The 24,321-nt window shown below is 40.1% G+C and overlaps 2 protein-coding genes across 2 annotated transcripts; one reads left to right on the top strand and one right to left on the bottom strand.

Annotated features, from left to right (window-relative positions):
- The first annotated feature begins 1,475 nt into the window (after positions 1-1,475).
- On the top strand, positions 1,476-6,880 carry ndufs7 (NADH:ubiquinone oxidoreductase core subunit S7). Its single transcript, XM_006792038.3, has 8 exons — positions 1,476-1,561; positions 2,408-2,444; positions 3,003-3,074; positions 3,176-3,296; positions 4,113-4,292; positions 4,601-4,647; positions 5,730-5,818; positions 6,494-6,880. The coding sequence occupies exons 1-8, from the start codon at positions 1,546-1,548 to the stop codon at positions 6,589-6,591; spliced, it is 660 nt and encodes a 219-aa protein (XP_006792101.1). The 5' UTR covers positions 1,476-1,545; the 3' UTR covers positions 6,592-6,880.
- A 4,023-nt stretch (positions 6,881-10,903) lies between these two features.
- On the bottom strand, positions 10,904-14,015 carry gamt (guanidinoacetate N-methyltransferase). The gene is made up of 7 exons (XM_087852303.1): positions 13,721-14,015; positions 12,344-12,489; positions 12,160-12,223; positions 11,969-12,036; positions 11,652-11,762; positions 10,979-11,183; positions 10,904-10,946 (listed from the first exon to the last, which is right to left on the bottom strand). The coding sequence occupies exons 1-6, from the start codon at positions 13,896-13,898 to the stop codon at positions 11,043-11,045; spliced, it is 708 nt and encodes a 235-aa protein (XP_087708429.1). The 5' UTR covers positions 13,899-14,015; the 3' UTR covers positions 10,904-10,946; positions 10,979-11,042.
- Between the last annotated feature and the right edge of the window lie 10,306 nt (positions 14,016-24,321).

Here is a 24,321-nt window from a genome sequence, read left to right as displayed (position 1 = left end):
AGATTAATGAGACACAGGTTAGACCGTGCAGGACCTCTCGCTCTCTGCTATCAAACTGAAACCACAGACTGCTGCTTTCAGCCGTTGAGCAGCTCCAATAATAAGTCAGGCGCTCCTGCAGTGTTTGATGTTATTGTGCTCTCATGCTGGTGCGAACCTTTGGCGTGGCTGTGCTCTGTTTTCATGGTGCAACACTCACATGAATGGAGACAATAAGTTCAACTTCATCTGTGATCATAAAGTAATAAAAAAAAAAAGAGAAGAGAAAAAAGAGTCAACACGGACATATTTTAAATAGGATCAAGCACACACACGATCATATGTGTTAGTGCAGCAGATATAAATCAGCCCTGGGTAACATGACAGCGTTATTTGAGTGTGATAAATTTGATTTAATAAATGTATTTGTTATGACAACATGCTCCTGAATGCAGCTCAACCAGTAGAGCCAGGCTGTTCCTGCTGCTGCTCTGATTACCTGACATGTAAGTGAAAGTCAAAGCTCTGTTAATGCACTCTAATAATCTCCGAAGTAAGAGTAGCCACAACCCCACTGGTGTTTTTCACGATTTCTGAAGTACAGTGTAGTTGGCCAGTAATGAAACAGAAATGTGTTGTGTGGTTTTGCTCTAAAAATAGCTAAAATAATAAATTAATTAAATTAAATGGAAATTTTTATTGATTAATGACATATATTAAGTCCCTCACATGGTTTACTTTTTGTTTCCTCTGCACAGAAACTTACGTTGCACCAGTGATGGGACATGGAGCCACTGTGGGTGGGATATAACTGATAAAATCATGCATGAGATGTGGGGCATCTCAGAAAACGTGTGAGGCTCAGTGAGTTAACCTCAGTCTGAATGTGTCACGGTGACAGTATCTGTGGATACTCTTTAGCATCGCAGAGGTTTTTACAAATACATACATACACATACATGAAAACCACAGTCATAAATCACCCTTGGAGATGTTCAAGTCTGTCAGTAGCAATGTGCCTCCACTGGAGGCGCCAAACAGCTACCTAAAGACTCAATAACTGTGATCAGTCTATTTAATAATATATAGATATCTAGACACGTATGCACTGATTTTATGATTATTTAAGAGTTACAATAATATGCTAATTTGAAAAAAACATTATTTTAGGCTACAGAATATATATTATTATGATATGCTGTTATTTTTGTATTTGACAGGTAAAATGTGACCCCAACATGGCCTTCTGAAGCATCAGACCTGTTTGGTTGCTGGTTAAATGCTGAGGGTTGCACTGTGACACAGATTTCCGATCTCTTTGAAAATTCAGTATTTCTAAAAGTCAGAGTCTAAAAATGTTCCCCCAGTATTGTATTAGTACTTTTAGGGATTACTGTTTGTCTGTTTTTGTTTGTTTTTTTTGGTTTTTGATTATAAGTCTGAGGATCTGAGCTGTTTAAAGTGCGCAGCTCGAATATGTGGTTGTTGTCACGTGGCAGCAGCGCCCTCAGCAGCTCGCGCTCTGACACGACAAGAGCCCGTTTGACGTAACCAGAACATCCAAAGATGGCGGCGTTGGTAGGTGAGTGATGTTTTGACTGAAACTACACGCTTTTCTGTAGTCGTTGGTGTCTTTTTATACTCATGCTGCTCTGAGTATTTTAAAAATGAGCTTAGGGGAGTGAACTGCGCGGCGGCTTGGCTGCGTTTGACGGCCAGTTTGTAACTTTTAAGGAAAGCGCCGCTGACCTTGCTCTGTCTGTGTTAGCATAGCGGCTAGCCATGTTAGCATGCAGCAGTCACATTAAACAGATATTAAAACAGGCTTTGACAAATGTCGTGTTTAAACCAGCCAGACTGCTGTTATTTTAATTTACTAACGACTGCATCCATACTGGATTAAAGCTGGTGGCTCCCAGTGCAAGACGACAGGTTCGAAGTGCTGATCATGTAACCAAACTTGGTGTAAAAACTTTACAATTTTAGGATTGTCACCCGAGTTTGCGATCATCACAGCTTGAGAAGCACAAGTTAAAGACTTTTTGAAACGAGGCAGAAATTTTCTACTTTTCGGCTTTGATTTGATATGTTACAGACAGCAAAAAAACCTAATGCCTTTCCATTCTTAGATCCCCATCCCCACCATAAGGTTATAATAATATTTAAATGTTACACTTTATTTCTAGTGGATTGTGAACAGCTGGGTGCTGACATTACTTTAAGTGAACAGATGTTGCAGTGTAGTTTGGCATGCAGAGAAAGTGTTTCTCGTGTGCAGACATGGTGCTGCTCCTATAGCTTGCAAAAATCCTTCTTTGCATAGTTTGAGCAAAGGCCCCATTTATACACCTCTAGCTCTTGCACTCTCTCTCCGGTTGTTAAAGTTTCTTCACCTTGTGTAATAATGCGTTCTGTATTTATTTTGCAGCACCTCGCCTGGCCATATTTGGCTCTTTTTCAACAAGGTAAGAACCTTCTAATCTGGTTCCTTGTATTGAAACCGATGCTAATCCAGCCTTTTCCTGCTTACAGCTGTTACAGCATCACACTTTATAAGAGGTTCTCTTTATACTTGTGTACAAATGCATTCTGTATGCAGTCATCTTAAAAACAAATAACAAAAGGTAGTCACGCATATAGAGTAGACCCGATTTTACTTCTCAACATTCTGAATTTGTTATTGGAGAAAATAACAAGACGAAGCAACCTCCAGAAAAAAACAAACACTGAAACATTTGCTGTTAGGTTTTATTCCTCCACATTGGCAAGCAGCAGCAGCCAGCCTGCGAGTTAATCCTTTAAAGCACCACCAGGTTTTGAAGGCTCAGGCAAAATTGCCATCACATCGCCCTCAAAGAAATCCCCCCCATCTGTCCGTCACCCGGTACCATCAAATGATGATAGCATTTCAAATGCTGTCTTTTTGTGAAGCTGAGAGCTTTTGTGGTGCATTATTTTATTGTTAGGAGTGGCTTTAACATTTAACATCCTGCTATGTCTAACTGTTACTTCTGTCCCCGCAGGCCCATTTCAGTTTTTGCTCTTCAGCACAAGAGCCTGCACAGCACTGCTAAAAATGATAACAACAGCTCAAGGTGAGTTTAAGAGAGAGATTCTGTGGTAACAGATACATTCAAACTAATGCGCATGGTAAAACTCTGCTCTCTCTCATTCCCTCCTCCTCCTGCTGCTGCAGCGTGGTGCCAGCTAGAGAGAAAAGCACGGCGGTGGCTGCAGCCAAACCGACGGCTGCAGCCAGCAGCAAGGGCGAGTATGTGATCACCAAGCTGGACGACCTGGTTAACTGGGCTCGCAGGGTGAGTAGATGAGAAACCGTGAGCTGTGTTAACATGCTGTATGTCTGGGTTAGACTCATGAGTATGTGCGCTGTCTGATATAAAGTACACATCTGGAAATAAAACCAAGTTCTCTGTCAGCATGTGATGTGACCCCACCATCACCTGAAGAACGTTGTAAATGTGTCACTGTAACTGGGGTATCATGGATCTTAACCCCCTGGGGTCGACTACTTCTGATTTTCTCTTTATATTTCACCTTTAAAAATTATCGACCTTGTCTTGTTTGGTATCATTCGTCTCAGTACAACCTCGCTTTTCTCTGTTCAGTAGTCACCTTATTGTTTTGCCACACAAAATCAAACAAATGACTACACTACATCTCAACTACACAGTACTACACACTAACCATTCACTCCAAACACCTTTTTTCTTGATGCAACATCTGTTACAACAGTATTCAGGAGAAAGTGTGGTGCAAGTTGTTTATCATAACTCTGTTGTTTTTTTTCTGGCTTATCAACAGAGTTTAAAAACTAGTATACAGTTTGAAGTCCAGGCTTTCAAAACGAGTTAAAAACAGAGGCTCATCGAGGCTGCATCTTGCTGCTACGTCATCTTAAATCATTTACGTGATTTAGACACTACAGCGTGACTACAGGGGGTTAAAGGGCCAAAAGTAACTTGCAGACTTGTTGCTTTCACGTTAACATAATGCACATACAGAGCTAAGTACACATTGAGACAGTAAACGTCCTCAAAAACTTGATAACCCTGTGAACGTTGCGGCCTATTGCCCAGAAACTGCACAAACGATGACTGCTGTTTCCTCCTCAGAGCTCTCTGTGGCCCATGACCTTTGGCCTGGCTTGCTGTGCGGTGGAAATGATGCACATGGCGGCTCCCCGTTACGACATGGACCGTTTTGGAGTCGTATTCAGAGCCAGTCCCCGGCAGGCAGATGTCATGATCGTGGCAGGAACGTTGACCAATAAGATGGCTCCAGCCCTGCGCAAGGTGAGAAAAGGGCCTCCACTAATCATCATCACCTTCACCTAACTGCAGTTTAACTGATTAGCTGAAGTGTGAGGTTTGACTTGGGTTTGGGAATTGAAGGAGAAACAAAAAATGTGTTTTCACTCACAGCTTGTAGACATAGTCAGTGCTGTTTGTCTGCAGGATAGCTGAGCAAACGCTGGCTGGATTATGAGCAGCCTGCCGGTGGATTGAGTGACTGGCATGAAGCTGCCTCCAGCTGAATCTACAGATTAGTTCTTAGTTAGACATTATATAAGAGTGTCTGAACCGCTTCTTCTTCCCAACAGGTGTATGACCAGATGCCTGAGCCCAGATATGTCATTTCCATGGGAAGGTAAGTCCTGAAGAGATCTCCTCTAATCTTTTTATTCCATCCACTGATCAAGTCGTTCCTTTTTTTTTGGTGGTGGCGGTGGTGTTGGGGGGGCAGTTAAAGAAATATTAGGCTTCTGTGATAAAGAGACTGGGTCAAAGTGCTGAAGCTGCTTGTTCCAACCTATGAAATTTTGAGTTGCAACTTATTCGCTTTTGATTTAATGATAAACGATGTTTAGAAGCTGGTGTGTGCACCCATCTTTTCAGTCTTACAAAGACAAATAATCTGGCACATTTGTAATTTTTACTCTTGCACACTCTTAAATTGTGACGTCGTAGAGTCAGACCCTCACTGCAACACTAGCAGGCTGGGGTGGGTGGGGGGAAGAAAAAGATTTGAGGATCCCGACACCTTCGGATCATCACAATGAGCTTTTTAATGATCAGCTCAGCTAGGAATGAGAGAAGCAGCATAAAAGAAGCTGTCTTAGCAGAGGTTTTATTTTAATTGCAAAGAAAGAGGCAAAAAAGGTGCAGCAAAATCAGAGTAAAGGAAGTCAAAAGACTAACAAAGCACTGAAGAAGTGATTGAAAAGAAATAAACGTAACCACCTAACAACACTTTGTCAACCAGGTAAAACTAAGCCTGTCCCAGGTAGTGAAATGAGTGCTTCGTGTAAGTACAAACACTAATTACAACAACAGGATTATTGCTATAATCAAAGGAGAGAGATGATTTTAAGCTGTTCGCGTGAAATCACATCATCTCTGCTTCATGTAAATAAAGCAAACATGAGTGTGGTGGAAAAGCTGGAGTGGGCTTCTCTCCACTCAGTGTTCAGACAGCAGCTGGGAAGCAGACTGAGCTGCAGTCTGAGGCTCAGCCAATCACACAATCAGAGATTGCAGAGGAAAAGGTCGAGCACAATCAAAGCAACGCTGGGTTTTAGGACACAACACATCCGTGTCATTAGGGATCCATAATTTAGCTGAACGTGAAACTCGGCAGTGTCTTTATTACTGCTGTGACGTTGACGTGAAATGTTGCTGCTGTGGTGTCACGTTTAAAGAGAGCTGATTGGATTTTTTTTTCTTTTCCAGCTGTGCTAACGGAGGAGGCTACTACCACTATTCTTACGCTGTCGTCAGAGGCTGTGACCGAATCGTACCGGTGGACATTTATGTTCCAGGTAGAGTTTATTACAGAGAAAGGATAAAATTTGCACATTTTCTTATTAATGAAAGTGGAAAATGTAGTCTAGACACCCAGTTAGTGGAGAGATATTTGTGGATTGCCCTTTCTATAGTCTGGTTATTAAGAATGACCAAATTAAGGGTTTCTGCTACCATATTGCAAGCCTCTTCAATCTGTGACCTTTTCCATCTTCATATATTTTCTGCTGGAGTGGAGCTGAACTGGCAACCAGTTAGATTTGAGCCAATAAACCAAGTCAACCTTTATGAAAACGCCTGTAGGCCTCCAGTGGCTGACCTCACTCGTGCTTCTGCTGCTGAATGATAGATTAAGATTTTGCAAAGAGATGTTGTTCTCACATTTGTTGGTGTGTTCACAGTCTGTGGTCTTGTGTTCCCCATCCACACTAGTCCAGATCAACATCTTTTTCATAGTAATAATTTATAAACACGGCAGCCTGGAGTCTGCTGGCTGGGGAAGGGGAGAGAAGCTTTCGTACTTGATCTGTAGCTGCAGTATGAAAACTAGTAATTGTGTCATCAGCAGTAATCAAATATAGATGTTTGATTGTTTTAAATAGGAGTGGACTGCGCAGTGCTAATGTCATTGTGCAGTAATGTGACCTCGTGTTTCTGTTGAAACATGCATTATCAGTACTTGTGTCTTGCAGGTTGCCCGCCCACTGCAGAGGCTCTTCTCTATGGGACTTTACAGCTGCAGAAGAAAATCAAGCGTGAGAAGAAATTAAAGATCTGGTACAGGAAGTGAACAATCTGTATATGTGTGTGCGTCTGTTTGTAAACACTGTATTTCTGGTTGCATTTGGAGCGCTGCTCCTCCTCAATGTAGAGCTGCAGGAACGAACTTCATTAAAGTCTTTGTTGTAATTTACAGACGGCACACGCTGCGTATTTAAATTACAGCTTTAAATTGAATTCACGTCTTCAAGTAGCCATCAGAAAAACTTTATATCTCATCAGTCATTCATGAAGATAGAATATGAGTGGCATATTTCAGAATCTTAAGTGTTATTTTCAATAAACTGAGCTTGCGTGAAGTCCCGTGCCAGCTGTTGTCATTTCTGATGCTGTGAACGCCAGAGCCGAGTCTCGGCCACCAGGGGGCTCCTGTGATCGCCAGCCCTGACCTTCACTGGTGTTTGTGGATGCTCTGCAGTGGTTGGAAGCAAAATGCACTTTTATTATGTGCTGATTGTTTCGCTCTGAGTTTGGTCTTTTAAAACGCACACAAAGGAGTAAAAAGGTTAGTGTATGTTTGCATGTACTGCTAAAATGGAATAGGCTGACATTAACGTTAGAGCACTAATTTGCAGATTTGTAACTATCACTAATATCAGGTATATTTGAACTTTTATAACCCTTTTAACCCTAATGTGCTGCCCATCAAAATATATTAAAATACATGGCAAGCTGAATTACTCTTATTTTATTTTGCCTCTACAACATCTCATAAACTGAAGAAAGGCAACCTATAAAATGGCTCTAAAGCAAAAACAACGAGAATTACGTGGGTGAAAATCGCCTATCATAGCTGTCCTACAGTTAATGTAGAGGGGGTTTGTTTCCTAAAAATTCAAACATGAATTCACTTTATGGTTATCTACCGTGCAGCCATGACAGCCAAGTGTGAGTCACAATATAACCTGAAATGCATGTTTTTAAACTCTGGGAGGAAACCCAACAACCACTTCTCTACCACTGTGCAATCAAAACACAAGTATGCAGAGATTCTTTACTGTGACTTCAGGGTCTTTGTTTTATGTTCTTCCATTAATCTGATTGTTTCAATTCCACAAAAGTAAAATAAAACAGGTTACATGTGTTTTTTGTGTGTGTGTATCTATATAATGTATACCAAAATAACGAAGCTCAATAAAAGGCAGCAGGATGCTCAACCATTTAAAAACATTTCTGCAGGTTGTCTTGTTTAGTCTCACTGAGCTGAAACACGTTGTAGTCCAGAGGTTAATCGGATATTTAGTTATTAAGTCATCAAAAGTTACAGCAGCACAAACCAAAACTAAGATTTCAGGAAGCTCTGAAATAAATATCCTCAACAGTTGAATTGCTATACTAGCCTTGATATATTACAGGGGGTGAGCATATGTAAAGCTCTTGAGCAGTTTGCTTATTTTGCTTCCAGGGAGCCAGACTTTTTGTCATTTTTAAAGTGGTCTTAAGAAATAGCTCTCCAAAGGTTTCCAAAGGTCTTTTAAAGATTTTCTTTAGACTTTGGCTTTTTTATTCATCTCCAGTTCAGTCCTTGTAGCCAACTCTTTTCAAGAATGTTTTTTGTTATTGATTAAGCCACTTAACACTGACCTATGAATCATTCAAACATAAAAAAGGCACCTAACTCAAGGGATGAACCAACATTGTGTCTAAACCAGACAGCAAAGAAATGATTTTAAATTAAATTGTGTTTTTGTAAGGTGACCTTGAGGGTCTGAAAGGCGCCTATAAATAAAATGTATTATTATTATTATTATTATTAATAAATCTTGAAACACGTATCCTTGAATATTTTGAGGAAACTGGACGAGTGGCGGGCCGAAAAAACAGCATCTGAAAGTCATCTTCTTAAGAAATGGGGGGAAAAAATCCAGAAAAGACCTGACACAAGAGCTGAGGGATGCATCTGGACCTTCAGTGGATCCAGCTACTGTTCGATCAAGTCTCTTCAGAAATGGTCTCAGTGGGAGGGTGGCTGTCAGGAAGCTGTTTTTAAGGAAGAGAAAAGGGAGAAAAGGCTGACACCTGCCAAGTTACACAAGAGTGAAGATCAGTGTCAACACGGCTGATGGAGTGATTAATGTACATTTCAAATATCTGGTTCAATTCCTTCTCACTGCGAGAGGTTAGTTTGCACAGGGTTTTAACCATTTTTATTTTGAATGCAATACCATCGGAAAAGTATCTGATTAGCTACAGCTTCAGTTTTCAGCATGCCAAAGATCCCAAACACACTGCCAATGCAATAAAAGCATGCCTGGATAGAAACAAATGCACGAAGAACCCAATCAGTCATGGATTGGCTTAAAAACTAACCCTAGCCCGGACCTCATCGTTACTGAAGCATTGTGGGATCATCTTGACAGAGAACAGCACTACGAGCCGCTAACATCCAGAGAAGAGCCTTAAATGTCCTTTAGACTATGGCACATATTTCTAATTTTCCAAACAAAATATAAAGAAAGAAGAGGTGGCTCAAGACTTTTGCACAGCATTGTACGACAAATGCATGCATGTAACTAGCATTTGTTCGCTCCCCTTTAACTACTGGCAACTATAATAAGCAGATTTACTTTAGTGCATGTGCACCGATTCATTTCTTATATATCACTTAAGTTTCAGTCCTCATGTGTAGTTTGTACCCTCTTGGGTGTAAGGTCTGGTTTTTTTTTTGCTTCTTCATTTTGCACACGAGCACACTTGCAAAAATACAAGTCCTGATTCAGATCTGCCAGCTGCTGTAGTTTCCCACCTGACTGCCGCTTGGTGTTGCATCATCACATCCGTCTAATGATTAATGAGTCTGCGCCAGGTGCTAACTTATTTCCACATGTTCAGATAACGTGCACCGTTATCTGAGACCATAAATGAAAACATAGTGTGCAGTGTACTCTGTGGTAACCTCGATGAACTTTTTGACAGCTGATGCCTTGTTTTAAACGATTGTTTTTCATTATGTAGACGGATGTTAACACGCACAGTTATTAGAAATATGTCACTTTTAAGCAGGTGATTTTTATGGGATTTTCATTGTTTCAGTCTTTTTGCCTTTTCTTGTGAACATGCATGATATTCAACAACGGGTCGTGTTATTGCTTACATGTTGTTAGTGTCAGGTTGGACTCCTTTTTTGCTTCTGAACTGCTTTTATTCTTCGTGGCATAGATTAAACAAGGTCCTGGAAACATCCCTCAGAGATTCTGGTCCATAGTGACATGACAGCATCGCACGGGTGCTGCAGGTGAATCTCCTGTTCCACCACATCCCAAAGGTGCTCCGTTTATTGAGATCTGGTGACTGTGGAAGCCACTTGATTACAGTGAACTCATCATGTTCAAGAAGGCAGTTTGAGATGATCTGAGTTTGTGACACGGTGTGTTATCTTACTGCAAGCAGCCATCAGACGATTAGTACACTGTGCTAACTGACACAGTCAGCAACAATACTCAGGCAGGCTGTGTTTAAACAATGCTAAGTTGGTACTATGGTGCCCAAAGCGTGCCAAGAACATGCCAAAACACCACCAGCAGGCTGAACTGTGGATACGTTTACACCAGGGTCTCACCCTACCATCCAAAAGTCTCAGAGGTGGTCTTGCATATCTTAGTTTGTAACTCATGGTTACTTGATTTACTGTTGTCTTCCTATCAGCTCAAAGCAGTCTGACCTTTCTCCTTTGAGCGCTCACTCCAACAAGGCAACCATAGAGATGGCTGCGTGGGAAAATGAAACACTCTGAAATGTTCAGTCACCTTTCTCCCTCATTCCGATGCTCAGTTTGAACTTCAGCATGTTGTCTTGACCATGTCTATATGTCTAAGTGCACCAGAGCAGCTGCCATGTCAGTAGTGATTAGATATCAGCATTAACGAGCAAGTGACCAGGTGTTCCTAACAAAGTGGCCAATGAGTGCATGCATACAGTATAACTTCTGAAATACTACTGGAAACTTTTGCACCGATTTGGCATTAAAGACAGATTTCACATAAATATAAGTTTACAGACTTTTCATGGTGGACACTTTTGTGAAACTCATTACAAAGCATGTCTTTGAACATGCAGTGATATATTCGCTGGTCTGGAACTGGGCTACGCGTGGTGTGAGATGCTGTGTGATTAAAGACCTGAAACAGGTGAGCCTCAGTGGGGTGTAAATGCAACTCTGCTGTTGTGTCACGTTTGTTACGGAAATATATTTGTAGCTAGGTGATTGTGCAGACCCCCAAAACTGGAGCTAAAAACTACACTGTACTCCAGAAGTCGTTTGAAATGTTATATTAAAACCAAACAGGGAGACAAACTCATGACAAAGTAATTACAAGGATGTGTAAAGGAGTGGAGTTGGATGGAGTTTATTGAATATATATATATATATATATATATATATATATATATATATATATGGCAGAGGTCAGAGGAAAAGGCACGTTAGAGAAAAAAAAAAAGCTACACTGGTGTCTATATACTTTATTCTTTTACAACAGTGGGAGTGATCATCTTGCGGAAGGAATAGTATTTGCATTCACTGGGTGGTTCAATGTCCATGGTGGTGGTGCTAATCTTCTCCTTCTTGAAGCCTGCTTCGACCAGATGAGGCACCTGGGTCTCCTGGAAATCATTAACGGGAGGGGAGAGAGACGGTCAGCGTGAGGAGTCTCACGGCGTTATCGGCCTCTACAGAACGCTCCTGTTTATCATTAACCTCCCAGAGATTGCCTCAACCAATCCCGGTGCTGTGCTACACTGACGAATTAATCGAGTCCTAGACTCACAGGCCTGAGACGTGTTTATGAGTGGTCCAACCGGTTCAATCTTCAGCTGATGTGCATTTAAAATTAAAATCACATGTTATGAATCAATAATTTATCATTTGTAAATCGTGTTGAAATTACACGCATCTGTTTTTTTATGTGCTCGTCCTCCTTTTGCAACATAGCGGTTGCAGATACTTTAACGACAGCAACAACGTTCCCGGTTCTGCACTGCTCGTTTTAAGCATATAATGCATTAGAAACTCATAAGCAACGCAATTACAGCTCATTAAATGTCAGTATGTCTATTAGCAACTGCACCAACCTCAAACATTTTCTCAATGTTGTCGTATTTAGTCTTGAGCAGCTCGCCCCAGGAGGTCAGGTTGCAGTACGTGAGGACACCACCAGGTTTCAGCATCCTGTGAGCATGACCCTATAGAAGACACACACAAAAACCCCTCAGCCCTTCCTTGTGTGTAAGCATACGAGGCTATATGACCAAAGGCCTCTCCACACTGCAGATGAACTGATCTCTTCAAACATAGGTCATTCAAATTGTTCTACTTTCTTTACTTTATTCCTTGTGTGTAACTTACTGTAAGTATTTACAAGTACACACAGGTAGGTTCAACTACCTACCTTGATGAAATCAAACTGGTGAGTGTGCCACTTCTCCTCTGACAGAGGGTATGTGTCATACAGGATACCTGAGAGAGGAGGACAGTGTGTTATCAGCAGGTCAATCACACCTTTTAATGCATTTTTATCCTTTAACAAAAACTAAATATAACTCTTAAATATGAAAACAGCTTAAGCTTCATCTGTCTCACCATCAAAGTGGTTATCTGGCAGAGTGGGGACAACATTTTCCCAGAGGCCCTTCAGAGGGACGACCTGCAGCAACATTAATCAGCATTTAAGGCCAGGAACAGTAAAATTTACTATAAGCTAGTCCTGCATGCAGGTAGATCAGCTGATGTCTTAGTGTCCTATCGATTCATCAGACCTAATGACCTTGTGTGGCTGAGACTTTGCCCAGTTCTCCAGGCGGGCAAAGACTCCATCGTTGCACTCGATGATCCAGTGCTCCTCAATGGGGAAAGACTCGAGTTTGGTGGCAGCGATGGCCATGCCGAAACCAATCTCCAGCACCCGACCGCCTACCCGATCATTCAAAACAGAAACAAAAGATGTTGCTAAAGATTCGGCGGCATGAGTATCAAAGTGTTTCTGCATAACTGCACAGATGTGCTGTCAAAATGTCTTTTCCAGCTAAGCTAGGTTAGGGGGAGGCCATTATCATATTACCGTTTTTCTTACATGTCTGTGATAATTCTAGTACTGGAGCTGATTTTCATGATAACACTCAGACTTGTGGCTGAACAGAAAGGCCAAAGGGTTTAATTTCCATTCAGAGTGGAATATAAATAGATGTGGGCTGAAGCCTTTTAGTTATTGCCTCACCCTTTCATAGGAGATTTTTTTTTTTGTATTTTTGAAGATCTATCAGAGGAGCTGAGTGTTATTTTCACACTTTTCAATGTATTCATTTTTGTGTAGTCCCAGAACAATGTGTGCAGATGAGGTAAAAATATCTAAAAAATACTAATAAAACTTAGTGAAAGTGAATGAAAAGTATCTGGGCTGTGCAAAATAACATTTTTACTTGTATCGACAGGTGAAAACATAAGAAAAGCTACTGTTCCACATAAAGGAGAAGTCATTTTGTAAAACAAGTGGTAAAATTACAGTGTAAATGTAAAACGACCCCAGTCTAACAACGCTGTGCAATGGAAGTCACACTGGTTAAAGCATGCATTCATTAGAAGAACAATTTGAATCACCTAAACAAATAATAACACTTTCAAGTGTGAGAAAGTTGTGCAATTTTGCAAAATTGTGCAGACTGCTGTGTGCACATGCTGTCTGTGAGGTCATGTGGATCAGTCTATTTTCACATATAGCTAAAAGCGGATGACCCCCCTCTCTCCCGCAGACTGATTTCTGTGCTCTGTCCCTGGAGTGAAGTAACAGCTGTTGTAGTACTCACCAGTACTGACCACACTGCCACGTGTGCTCACAAGATCAGTAACCGTAAATGAAGAGAAAAGCTCAAATATGTGTGAAAACTCCATTCAAACTAAATAACATGTATAGTTGAAAAATAATATCAACATACATTTTCCCCTGTTTGGTTTTCTCCCACGTGATGTCATGATTTTTCATTCATCTGACCACAGTTTGTTTTCATATAGTATCCTATGGATGGCATCTAAGTGTTTACAAATAGTACGTGTGTGCCTTCTGACTCCATTATCGGACAAACCGCATGACGCACAGTACAGTGTCCGACAAAGGACGAGCCACTTTCATACAAGTAACCGCTTTTACCTTTTGAGGCAGCAACAGTGGCCAGGGAGTGCATATACGGCGTCTCCCAGCGCTCCATCACAGGCTTGCCCATGATCTCCAGGTGCGTGTCGGCCTCATTGTAGCCCGCGCTAGCGTCGTGCCAGGTGGCCTTGCAGTCCTCTCCCTTTGAGAATATGGGCTGAGCAGAGGTGGTCATTTTGTTTTGATGCAGTTCGGCTCTGGTGAACGGTTTGACAGGCCGGGTCTCCACACAGAAGAGGGAGGGGAAGGCGGAAGGTCGCGGTTTATATCTGGGTTAAAGTGCTGACTCGACGGGAGTTTGAGAGTTTGGAGTGCGCACACACAAGAGCTTCCAAGATCCTCTGACAACAAGATGGTTCACTCACTGGGAAATAACCTGTGTGTCAAACCTAAGGCCTGGGGGCCAAAATCGGCCCAACAGGGACTCCCTTTGGGCACCGGCTTTGAAAACTGTAAATGAGGACATATATTTTGGACTTCTTTTTTTTCTTATAACTTTTACAGCTTTTTCTGCTGATCAAGATCCACCAGGGTAGGGTGTCCAACTGCAGGCCTCCAGGGCCGGTGTCCTGCAGGTTTTAGATCTCACCCTGGGTCTACACACCTGAATCATTACCAGGCCTCTGGAGAACTGCAAGACATGTTGAGGAGGTTATTTAGCCATTTGAATCAGCTGTGTTGGATCAAGGACACATCTAAAAACTGCAGGACACCGCCCTCGAGGCCTGCAGTTGGGGACACCTGCACCAGGGTATCCATACCACACCAAAGTAATTAAGTCATAGGCTGTGTCCCATTTCAGGGTCTGCAGCTTGAAGTACGCGCACTACGTGTACTACGTACGGCGCGTACTATAAGTACGAGAAGTGCGGAAGTGAGAGGCTTGTGAAATGGGACGGTATATGCTTCGTCGCGCTGTTCAGGTTGCCTAGCAACCATGATACTAACCGCGAGACACGTTACATACAGCTTTGTTTGACAGAAATGAAGGAGAAAATTGTTTTGTTGGTCATTCATTTTTGTTCAGACATCACTTTGATTAGTTGAGTATCTGAGGCTGAAACCACAGGACTGTAAAACATGATTCAAGGGCTTCATTTCTGTACTGAACAGTCATTTAAGATTAGCTAGTAAATAATAATTAGTTAATGTTGTTCATGAGACTAAAGTCATCTCACTATGGTAATGTAAATATAATATGGCCAATATTATAGTATTGTCAGATTATTATGATATATATATATATATATATATATATATATATATATATATATATATATATAATCTATATCACTGACTTTCAGCTTGTTGTGTTTGTGGATATATGGCTGACTTTAATTATCCATAAAATCATCAGATTATGTATGATTAAGGTCGACTATATGTATATTTAGAAGTAGAGGCTTTAAAACCAAGTTAATGCTGAAAGTACAAACATCACTAGTGTCACATTACTTTGCCGACATGTGGCCAACAGCAATGTTTTAATGTTCTTCGTTATTAAACATTTGCACATAAATAAGTGACGTCATATTCAGTACTTACTTTTGACAGTTCACTTTTCGGCCGCTCCCTTCTGCCGTATTTTGCGGCAAAATTATCCACACCCACCGCCGCGCTATGAATTGTGGGATATATGGGACCACGAAGCGTGCACCGGACCACGCTTGATATTTGGGAAAATCGACAGCGCATTTGGAGTACGCATTTCAAGTACACTTCGAATTGGGACAGCCGTCGTCGCGTGGCGGTGACGTAACCGCACTTAAAATGCGTACTTCAAGCGTGCAGACCCTGAAATGGGACACAGCGACAGATAAACAAATGATAGAGATATTTTTTGTTTTTCTTTATCATTTTAGAAATGCATGTTTTTCACAGTGGATCCAAAATGGAAAAAATAGCACTTTATCTGAAAATTAAGAAAACCCTTCTGTTTTACAATTACAGTCAGGACCAAGGGTGTCCAACTCGAGGGCCGGTGTCCTGCAGGTTTTAGATGTCACCCTGGGTCAACACACCTTGAATCAAAGGGTTAGTTTATTACCAGGTCTCTGTAGAACGTCAAGACATGATGAGGAGGTTATTTAGCCATTTGAATCAGCTCTGTTGGATCAAGGATACATCAAAAACCTGCAGGACACCGGCCTTTGAGGCCTTGAGTTGGACATCCTGGTCTAGACAATAAACTAGCAGAATTTTTTCTGTAATTTGACTCATGAATTTCTTAGAATTTAAGTTCGAAGAGCCATGCTGATGGATTTATTTTTATTTACTACAGCAGCATTGTAGAAAAACTGAGACGAACTAATGAAACTCATCTTTGTTTTCTCATATTAACATGTCTATCTAAATGTGTACTTAAACTAACCCCTATAACCGGATTTCCTTTTCTGAAACCTCAGCATGTCTCAGTTTGAATATACAGATTTATATACACATACTGGAAGCTTTTTGGTTTCAGTTTGTAATTCAAGTGGTACTGAGTAGTGTTCGGGGTTGAACAGGCTTTGGTTGAATGCAAGTTAACAGTCCATGCTGAGGGGAAAAGCACTTGTAGAAATACAATCTCGAAACCTTCCCCCATAATCTGGGGATTATTTAGTTTGTAGTCACAGTTTTTTTCTGTACATGTAAATAATGACTAATACATGGAAGTGCAATCCCTACACTGTAAACAGGTTACTATAAATTTTATAGTAATGTAAGTTACCAGTAATTACAGTACGATTGGGGTTTTTTCGTTTTGTTTTTTTTACAATAAAATTGACCGCAGCATTGACACGCACCATTTGAGGAAAGGAAATAGAAATAATAAATGTCATAAAACAAGGTTTTGATGCAGCACTTTTCCACCACACTCAGCCAGGCAGATATTGTGATGTTGTTATTCAGCAGCACACACTTAACATTAAATCTAATTTCCAAAAGCAGCGATAAACCCGTGGGATCCCTTGGTAGCTGTGTGCACTGTCTGGTTAATTATTCAAGATCAGCAGTATAAAGTGATACTAAACATTACATATCCAGGAGAAAATTAGCCTCAATAACTGATGTAGAAATGTCCTGTTTTGAGTTGAGTGTAGGATCTAGAATTATCAGCAGAGTGAGAGGTGTTTGTTTTGCTCTGCTCTCTAAATGGACATGCTCAAGTTAGCCATTGCCATTTGCTCTTAATCACAAATGCTGCACATTGGCTCCTGTTGCACAACATTGGAACAGTTCAGTCAAAGGGATAAGCAGATTAAAAGCCACTACTCTAAGAAGTAGTTAGGCCTTTACTCCTGCATTGCAAACAGATTACTATTATAAATGTGAGCTTAATATTTGTTTCGCATCCTTCAAATGATCAAGTAAATACACTTCCCCAGATGTTTTGCCAGCTCTGCTCACAAACTCAAACACTGCAGGAACTCTTTACAATAAGCTAAATAGTACTCACATGTTTCCACTGGAGCTTTGATGTTATGACTGACAGAATATTGTGTCCAAAACACAACTCCATATACGTAATGTTTGTGTTATATACATTGTAAATTATATTATAGGAGTACGATGGTGTTATTGAGCTAACTAACAGTGACACATCATGCTGTGAAGGAGTATTACAGTAACAACAATAATAACAGTAATAACAATTTTTTGGATAAATGTGGGAATTCAGCAGCTTCATGCAGTTTCTGTAATGTGAGTGTTTTCCATCTGAGTGAGTCTTAATCTTTGGATTTTGCACCTTTGGTCAAATAAAGATGTTTTTGGGAGTGTGGAGAGCAGAGCAATCGACTGAAGATAGGTTGCAGCTGTAATAGCAATGGATTTATCATAAAACTCCTGATTAGCACAATGGGAATAACTTCAGGATCTTCATTCATTTTTTTCCCACCAAGGACTTCCATTTAACTTCAAGCTTATAAACCCTGTGTTAGCCAGCGTCACTACAGGCAGATGGTCTTCTTTTGGTCAAGCCCCTCTGCCCAGGTTACTCATCATCCACTTCACTCCCATTAGGTGAGGCAGAGAGGGGCTGGCTCCTCGGTGAGAGTCCTCACCACATCGTGTTTTCATCCACCTACCTCTCTTTCTCACACGAGGCACTTGATTTGTTCTGCCTTTGATATGTGAAACAATAAAATGTTACTCTTATTCTGCAGCACTAAAATGCAGTCATGTCATGGACACACCAGTGATCTTTTCAGGGGATTTACCGCCAAAATGTCCCACTCTGGTTGGGCGGTGTAGGTACTGAATTGCAGTGAAGAGCGGATGTCAGTTAAGGTTGTTTTAAAATGTCATACTTTTCACAGTCAATACAAACACGTTCATATCTTCAGATGAGAAATTTCTAACTGGTCCGGAGTTTTAAAATAGAACCTAAAGGGGAAGGTAGCTCTGATGCTAGGTCAGATTAAATCACAGCCGAAAGTTTAAAAAGCATCTCAAGAATCAGGCTGGTGTTGCTCTTTATGTAACAAACTTTTATTAACACGTTTCTGTCTTACATCCTTTATTATTCATTAATAAAAACAGAAATCTTATGAAATCTAATCTTATAGGTCTTACTTATAAGATTAAACTTATGTTTTAAACTTTTCTATTAAATCTATTGTTGCTTTAAAAATTGTGCTATAAATTTAAAATCGACATGGACATAAATTACAGTTTTTCCAACCAAACATATGAAAGCAAAAAGTAGAAATTAACTACAAGATAATATTATTTAAAATGATTATGTGTATTTTAATACTTTTCCAGCTGTAACAAACTGTGGAAACCGCCCCTCTAGTGGCAGTGACAGTTACTGACAGGTATTTGACTATTGGCAGCAGGACTGATCAGAATGTGCCTTATTTTAATACATGCAAAAATAAATAAATACATTAATTAACAAAATCCTACAAGCTTTGTATTATACAGCTATAGGCTTGGTGTGCTGGGGGACTTTGCATGATGCACTGAGCGTTTCTTATAAACTCACCTGTTTTCTCTCTCCATGTTTTCAAATGTCACTACAGCGTGCCGTTGAAGTTTTTCTACTCTGTCAAGCAGTTTGTGCTTTGTTCTTGTCGACATAGGGAGATGCTCTGTAAGTTAAAGACTCTACAATATCACAGAGAGAACCCAAACAATCAGGTGACCTCCTGTGAGCAAAATACTTGGAAACAGAGGGAAGGAGAAACTCCCTTTAAACAGGAAGAAACCTGCACCAAACCAGGCCCAGGGAGGGGCCTGGTTTTGGCCCCCAACTGGTCCAGATCCTGCCTAGGGAGGGGCAGGATCAGGACCAGTTGGAGGTGAGGGGAAGGAGACAGGACAAAATAAATAAATAAATAAATTAAAAAAAATAAATAAATAAATAATAAAAAAAAAAAAATAATAATAATAATAATAATAATAATAATATATATATATATATATATATATATATATATATATATATATATATATATATATATATATATATATATGCTTACATCTATCATGATAGTATCTCATAAATAATATCTCCATAGTAACGCTGTAATAACTCATGGTCAACCAGTGTCCCAGTGGCAGCAGTCAAAAGCAGGTTATAGGCACAACTTCACAGCCAGTGGTATCCAACAAAAACATTTACCACTTCTTGTTTTTGCAGCACACAGCAGGAATGACTGTGAATCTTTTGCTTTGTTTTGTCTTGTTTTTTATTGTGAGAAAGAGGCAACAGCAGTGCAGGGCTTTACAGTATTATGGCAACTGTCAGAAATGAATGATGCAAGACTGACTTTCATGACAGCCTTTCCACAAAGACTGCAGTGCTGCAAAGCTGCCTGCTGACCATTGGATGTGTTTTAAACAGCATCAGATTCATAGTAGCAGTAGTAGAAGTGGTTATAGCTACTACTACAGATCAGGAAATATTGGACCTTTTAGGATCGAAAGATAAGTGCTGCAGTTACACAAGAGACCACTGACTTTGCATTTTATTGGCACTGCTTTGTGTACAAATAGACTTTTAATTTGTCTAACAAAACTCGTGATGATGACATGATGTGTTGTATTATCATCATTTTCCCCATTTAAGATCCTCTTCAAATGAGAAAAAACACAAACTATTCATAAATGCACGTGCAGAATGTAGCTGAACATTGTTCAAGTAACTCTGAGATTACTGACGACTAATAATTAGTGAGTACAGAGTGAGTGTGCTTGCTGCATATCACCATCTCCTGCTCCTGCTCTTTTATAACTCCCTGTTAACATAACAGTACCCATTTCAAGCGAGCCAATTTCTTCTGAGAAACATGATCAGCTGTTTCCCCCCACATGCAAAGCAATTTGAAAGAAAAATTGGCTTCAGTCCCAGCGGAGAGTGTGTTATAAATCTTGACATGCTGATTTGTAACCTCACTTTGTCCTCCAAAAAGGAAAAGAGAGAGAGAGAGAGAGACAGAGCGAGAGAGAGAGGAAGAGGATCTTCCAAGGACTGAGTGAGAAGGTGAATCTCTCCGACATTCACAGTTCCCACAAGAATATTTAGGAAAGTTCAAGGAACACAACCACATGGGGGTATCTGCACACCTCTATGTCTCTATTTTCATTGTTAATTAGTTCTTCAATTACTGAATGTTACAAGTTACACAATTTAATGCCTTCAATGAGAGTAAAGGAGGCAGCATGTGTATAAATTATGAGATGTACATGAAGTACATTTATGTTTTATAGTGAAAGAGCTCGAGTTTTTCCTCTCCTGACAGTTTTTCCATTTAATCTGATATGACTTGGATTTTGTTGATCCTTCAGAGAGTGTTAGAATAAATGTGCGATGGGGAGTTTTACGATATACAGTCTGGTGTTCTCATAAGCATATTTTTCTGTAATGATGCCCAGAAAAATAATAAGGTTGAAAATAATACGTTCAACAAAAACCCGATTTGTCTGATTGGTGGTTAATGATTGTAGTGGGAAAATCGTGTTATTACAGCACTGAATAATATCAGCATGTCTACATACAATGAGGATATAAATACAGAGAGTTAGTTTATTTACAACCACACACAGGAGCACATAATACCTTACTGAGGGTAGAATAAGTCTAATTTGCCAGAGTACTATTGGCAGCATAAGCACACTCTGTTCAGAACACAGAAGACTTCAATCATTAAAAAAAAAAATTAATGGGCATTGTGCATGTAAAGTGTTATGTAATCACACATCATGTGTCACCCCTGACACTTGGATTTGCATTCCATGTTTAAACTGTCACTGCAGTCACTTGTGTGTGGTTTTATTTAAAGAGCTGTTGTCACGTCGCCATCTGGTTATCAGGCAGAAATATTGAAGTAAGGTCTGAATTTGCATAAAATTTGTCGTCTGCGAGGAGGAAAGTTGATTTTGGACCTCTTCTTTGCTGTAACATCGCTGGAGGCTGAGCTTACAGTTTTTAAAAACTAAAGCACTGTATGCAGTGGCGTGTCTAGAAAATGTTTGTTGGGGGGGCCAGGTAGGGGCACAGATTTGGAGAAGGGTGGCAGATAATGTTAAAAAAAATTCTACCAACCGTTAACCATAATTCAATAACCCTATAAACCTAATAACCGAACACGCTTTTAACTCTTATTAGAATAAGATTTTAACCACTACGGTGCAAAGTTTTTAGATGCGTTGATAAAATACAAGAGGTAAAATCAGTGCTCTGTCAGTGTTTATTCAGCAGTCAAGTACAGCAATATTTGCATAGTATTTTTACTGACAAATAGTGCACATATGTTTTGGGCAAAAACATTTTTGAATATTAAAATACGAACACTTTTTAACATACAATTGGCAAATTAACCAATGCAAAACTTTATCTGCCTATTTAAAAAAAGAAGATAATCTTATTACAAACTGGTGTTTGATTTTGAAACAGGAAAAAAGTGGGGAAACAACTGAAAAGACTAACATTTGAATAACACCTGAAAGCAAGTAAATACTTTCTATGCTGCGTTATGATAAACTTTGGTAATATTGATGTATAAAGAACAACACTGACTGATGATGAAATACAGTCAGCTGGCATGGTGACACTGCCAGTATTAGCCTGCAGGGCTGGACTGGGACAAAAGATCTGGCATTTTGACTACAGACCGGCCCACCAGGAATTAAAGCCATAAAGCCTTTGAATGAAAACAAACGCTGTTGTGACAGTGATGTACACTGTCTTTTTGGTATATGTATGATTTCTATACATTTTACGTCAGATAAAAACTTTGTTCGCAAGATTCAGATAATTATTTAATAAAAGCAAGATATTTTAAATGTGCCCCCCTTTCCCAGTTAATGCCCTACCTGGTCCCCAGGCAAAACTTTGCTAGACGAGCCCCTGCACAGTTACCAGCTGTCAGCTACACAGAAAAGGATCCTGGTGTTATCTGTCTCTCAGAAACAGTTCATAACTTCCCTTCAACTCATTCGTGTCACCTAAAAGGTAAACCTGTTTCTCCATCACCTGTTCAGCTCTGACACAGTAAGGACATCTCCTGGTTTCATCTGCATGTTTCCCACTCACCACATATCCATCCATATCCACACATCATGACCAGCAGCTTTTACAGCTGTAGCTCCAACAAACATCAGAAAATACTATTAAATAAATTCTAACAACAGCTGATCAAGCTTAAACGTGCTGCTGTTGTTTAGCACGACATCTGCTGGTTTCCTCTTTCTGGCGCAAAGTGAGCGATAAACAAACAAGAGAGAAAAGCTGATCAGCTGATCATTGATATGTTTCAGGATTGAAGTAGCAACAGGAGAGGGAAGGAGAGAGAATAAGAGAAGAAGAGGCAGCTGTGCAGCAAAGACAGAATAACTCCAGCTTTGTGTCTTTTTCATTGTAGCTACATGTAATATTTTCTCTGAATGAGGGACCATTCCATTTTTTAAGGAGCCGTTGGCAACTCTACTAACTAACCTTATGAATAAAATAAAGTTCAACATCAGTAACTTAGCCCGCACCCAGCTGTATAGAAACTCCGTCATGCTAGCCAGTATGCAGTACGAGTTATTGTAACTGACTGTAAAAAGTCAGCACAACGAAAATAAACTCCACCTAAACTTGGTTTATATCTGACCCAGATAGACTGCAGGTCATAACTTCTTACCTGAAGTTCAGTTCACCTGACACTCGGACCGGTGGCTACCTCGGGTCTCTCCTCCTGCCTCCCCTCATCCACCTGCTGACCTCTGTGGAAGCTCTGCCATAGCCACCACCAAACAACTGACTTATTTTTACACATCGGCCAGCATCTGGCCAATCCACCACTTCTCATTCATGCCGTTACAAAAAAAAAAAAAAAAAAAAAGTCATCAGCCCACAGGGCAAATGCCCGGTATACCCGATATCAGTCCAGCTATGTTAACTTGTTAATCTTTGCCGAAAAGTTGTTTTCTGCGGTGCCTCTTTCGTGCTTGGCTATCCTACCTTTGCTAACACGATGCTCATAGTGCAGAAGCCTATGCTGCATTCACTTACACTCGGATATCTGGGCTTCACTGTGAAAACATAATTGTACATTTGATATTTCATTGAATTTTATTGTTTTAGCTTGGGGGTGGCTGGTCTGGTTGGGGGGGTGGCCTGTGCCCCCCCCCCCCCCCCCCCCAGGCCACCCCGCTGGACACGCCACTGACTGTATGTAAATGTATCCAGCCAGCTTCCAAGGAATCAGACTTTAATGTGGTCATAAGTAATAGGATTTCTGAGGGTTCAAAGTTTTTCTTTAGACGTTGGTCACTTTATCACTTATTTCAGTCCAGTTCTCATATCTGACCATTTTTGAACCACTCAACACTGTTCTATGGATCATTGAAGTGTAATGGGCACTTAACTCAGAGAACTGGTGTTGTGTCTACACATAATAGACAATTATCTTTAGGCACTTGTAATTAGCAACCTATTATAAAAACACAATTTGTTTCAATTGCTTTAGTTAAATCTAGCAAATAAATAAATAAATACATACAGTTTGATGGGCATATTTTTTTTGTCTGAGGCTAAGGTAATGATTAAAGAACTGGACTGAAAATCAGTAACAACAAGTCTTACGTTTTTGTGTATGCAGGAGTTCAGGAGGTGATTGTCTATAGCTTTCTAAAAAACGTGGTGGATGCTCTCATGGCTTGAACTGCATTTCAGCCAGTGATGTTGGTGATTTTGTCAAAAGTAATGAAATAATGACGGCATCAGATTTTGATCCAATATGCAATAACATCTGTCTGATTGGTAAATGCTCAAGTTTTCAGCATGACAATAGTCACAAACAGACTGCCAATGCCGTAAAAGCATACCTCGATAGAAAAACACTGTCATTCATGGATAATATAATAATAATAATTATTATTATTATATTATTACATACGGGTCTCTTGGTGGAGCTTTTACATTTGAATGAGCATAAATAAATAAATAAAAGAAAAAACATGACATAACACTGGGGTATCAATCGTAAAGTTGACTTTGAGATGGAATTTTTTTTGGCTCTCTTTGACTGTCTTTCTGTTTGATTATCATTCGGTGCTGTGTCGTGCTAATGTTGCCCTTATCAGAGCATTTTAAGGCTGAGTAAACTAACTGTGAAATA

The sequence above is a fragment of the Neolamprologus brichardi genome, chromosome 15, assembly GCF_056152115.1.
Source record: "Neolamprologus brichardi isolate AB-2024 chromosome 15, ASM5615211v1, whole genome shotgun sequence".
In the NCBI taxonomy this organism is placed as follows: domain Eukaryota; kingdom Metazoa; phylum Chordata; class Actinopteri; order Cichliformes; family Cichlidae; genus Neolamprologus; species Neolamprologus brichardi.
Note: the sequence above shows the minus strand (reverse complement) of the source record. Positions and strands in the feature narration are given on the sequence as shown.

Excerpts from the sequence above, each read along its gene's own strand:
- ndufs7 (XM_006792038.3), top strand. Across the intron at positions 3,297-4,112 it reads TGGTTAACTGGGCTCGCAGG|AGCTCTCTGTGGCCCATGAC; the intron begins GTGAGTAGATGA and ends TTTCCTCCTCAG. Across the intron at positions 5,819-6,493 it reads GGTGGACATTTATGTTCCAG|GTTGCCCGCCCACTGCAGAG; the intron begins GTAGAGTTTATT and ends TGTGTCTTGCAG.
- gamt (XM_087852303.1), bottom strand. The coding sequence starts at position 13,898 with ATGACCACCTCTGCTCAGCCCATATTCTCAAAGGGAGAGGACTGCAAG. Across the intron at positions 12,490-13,720 it reads CACTGTTGCTGCCTCAAAAG|GCGGTCGGGTGCTGGAGATT; the intron begins GTAAAAGCGGTT and ends ATGATCGGGTAG. Across the intron at positions 11,763-11,968 it reads ACCAGTTTGATTTCATCAAG|GGTCATGCTCACAGGATGCT; the intron begins GTAGGTAGTTGA and ends TGTCTTCTATAG.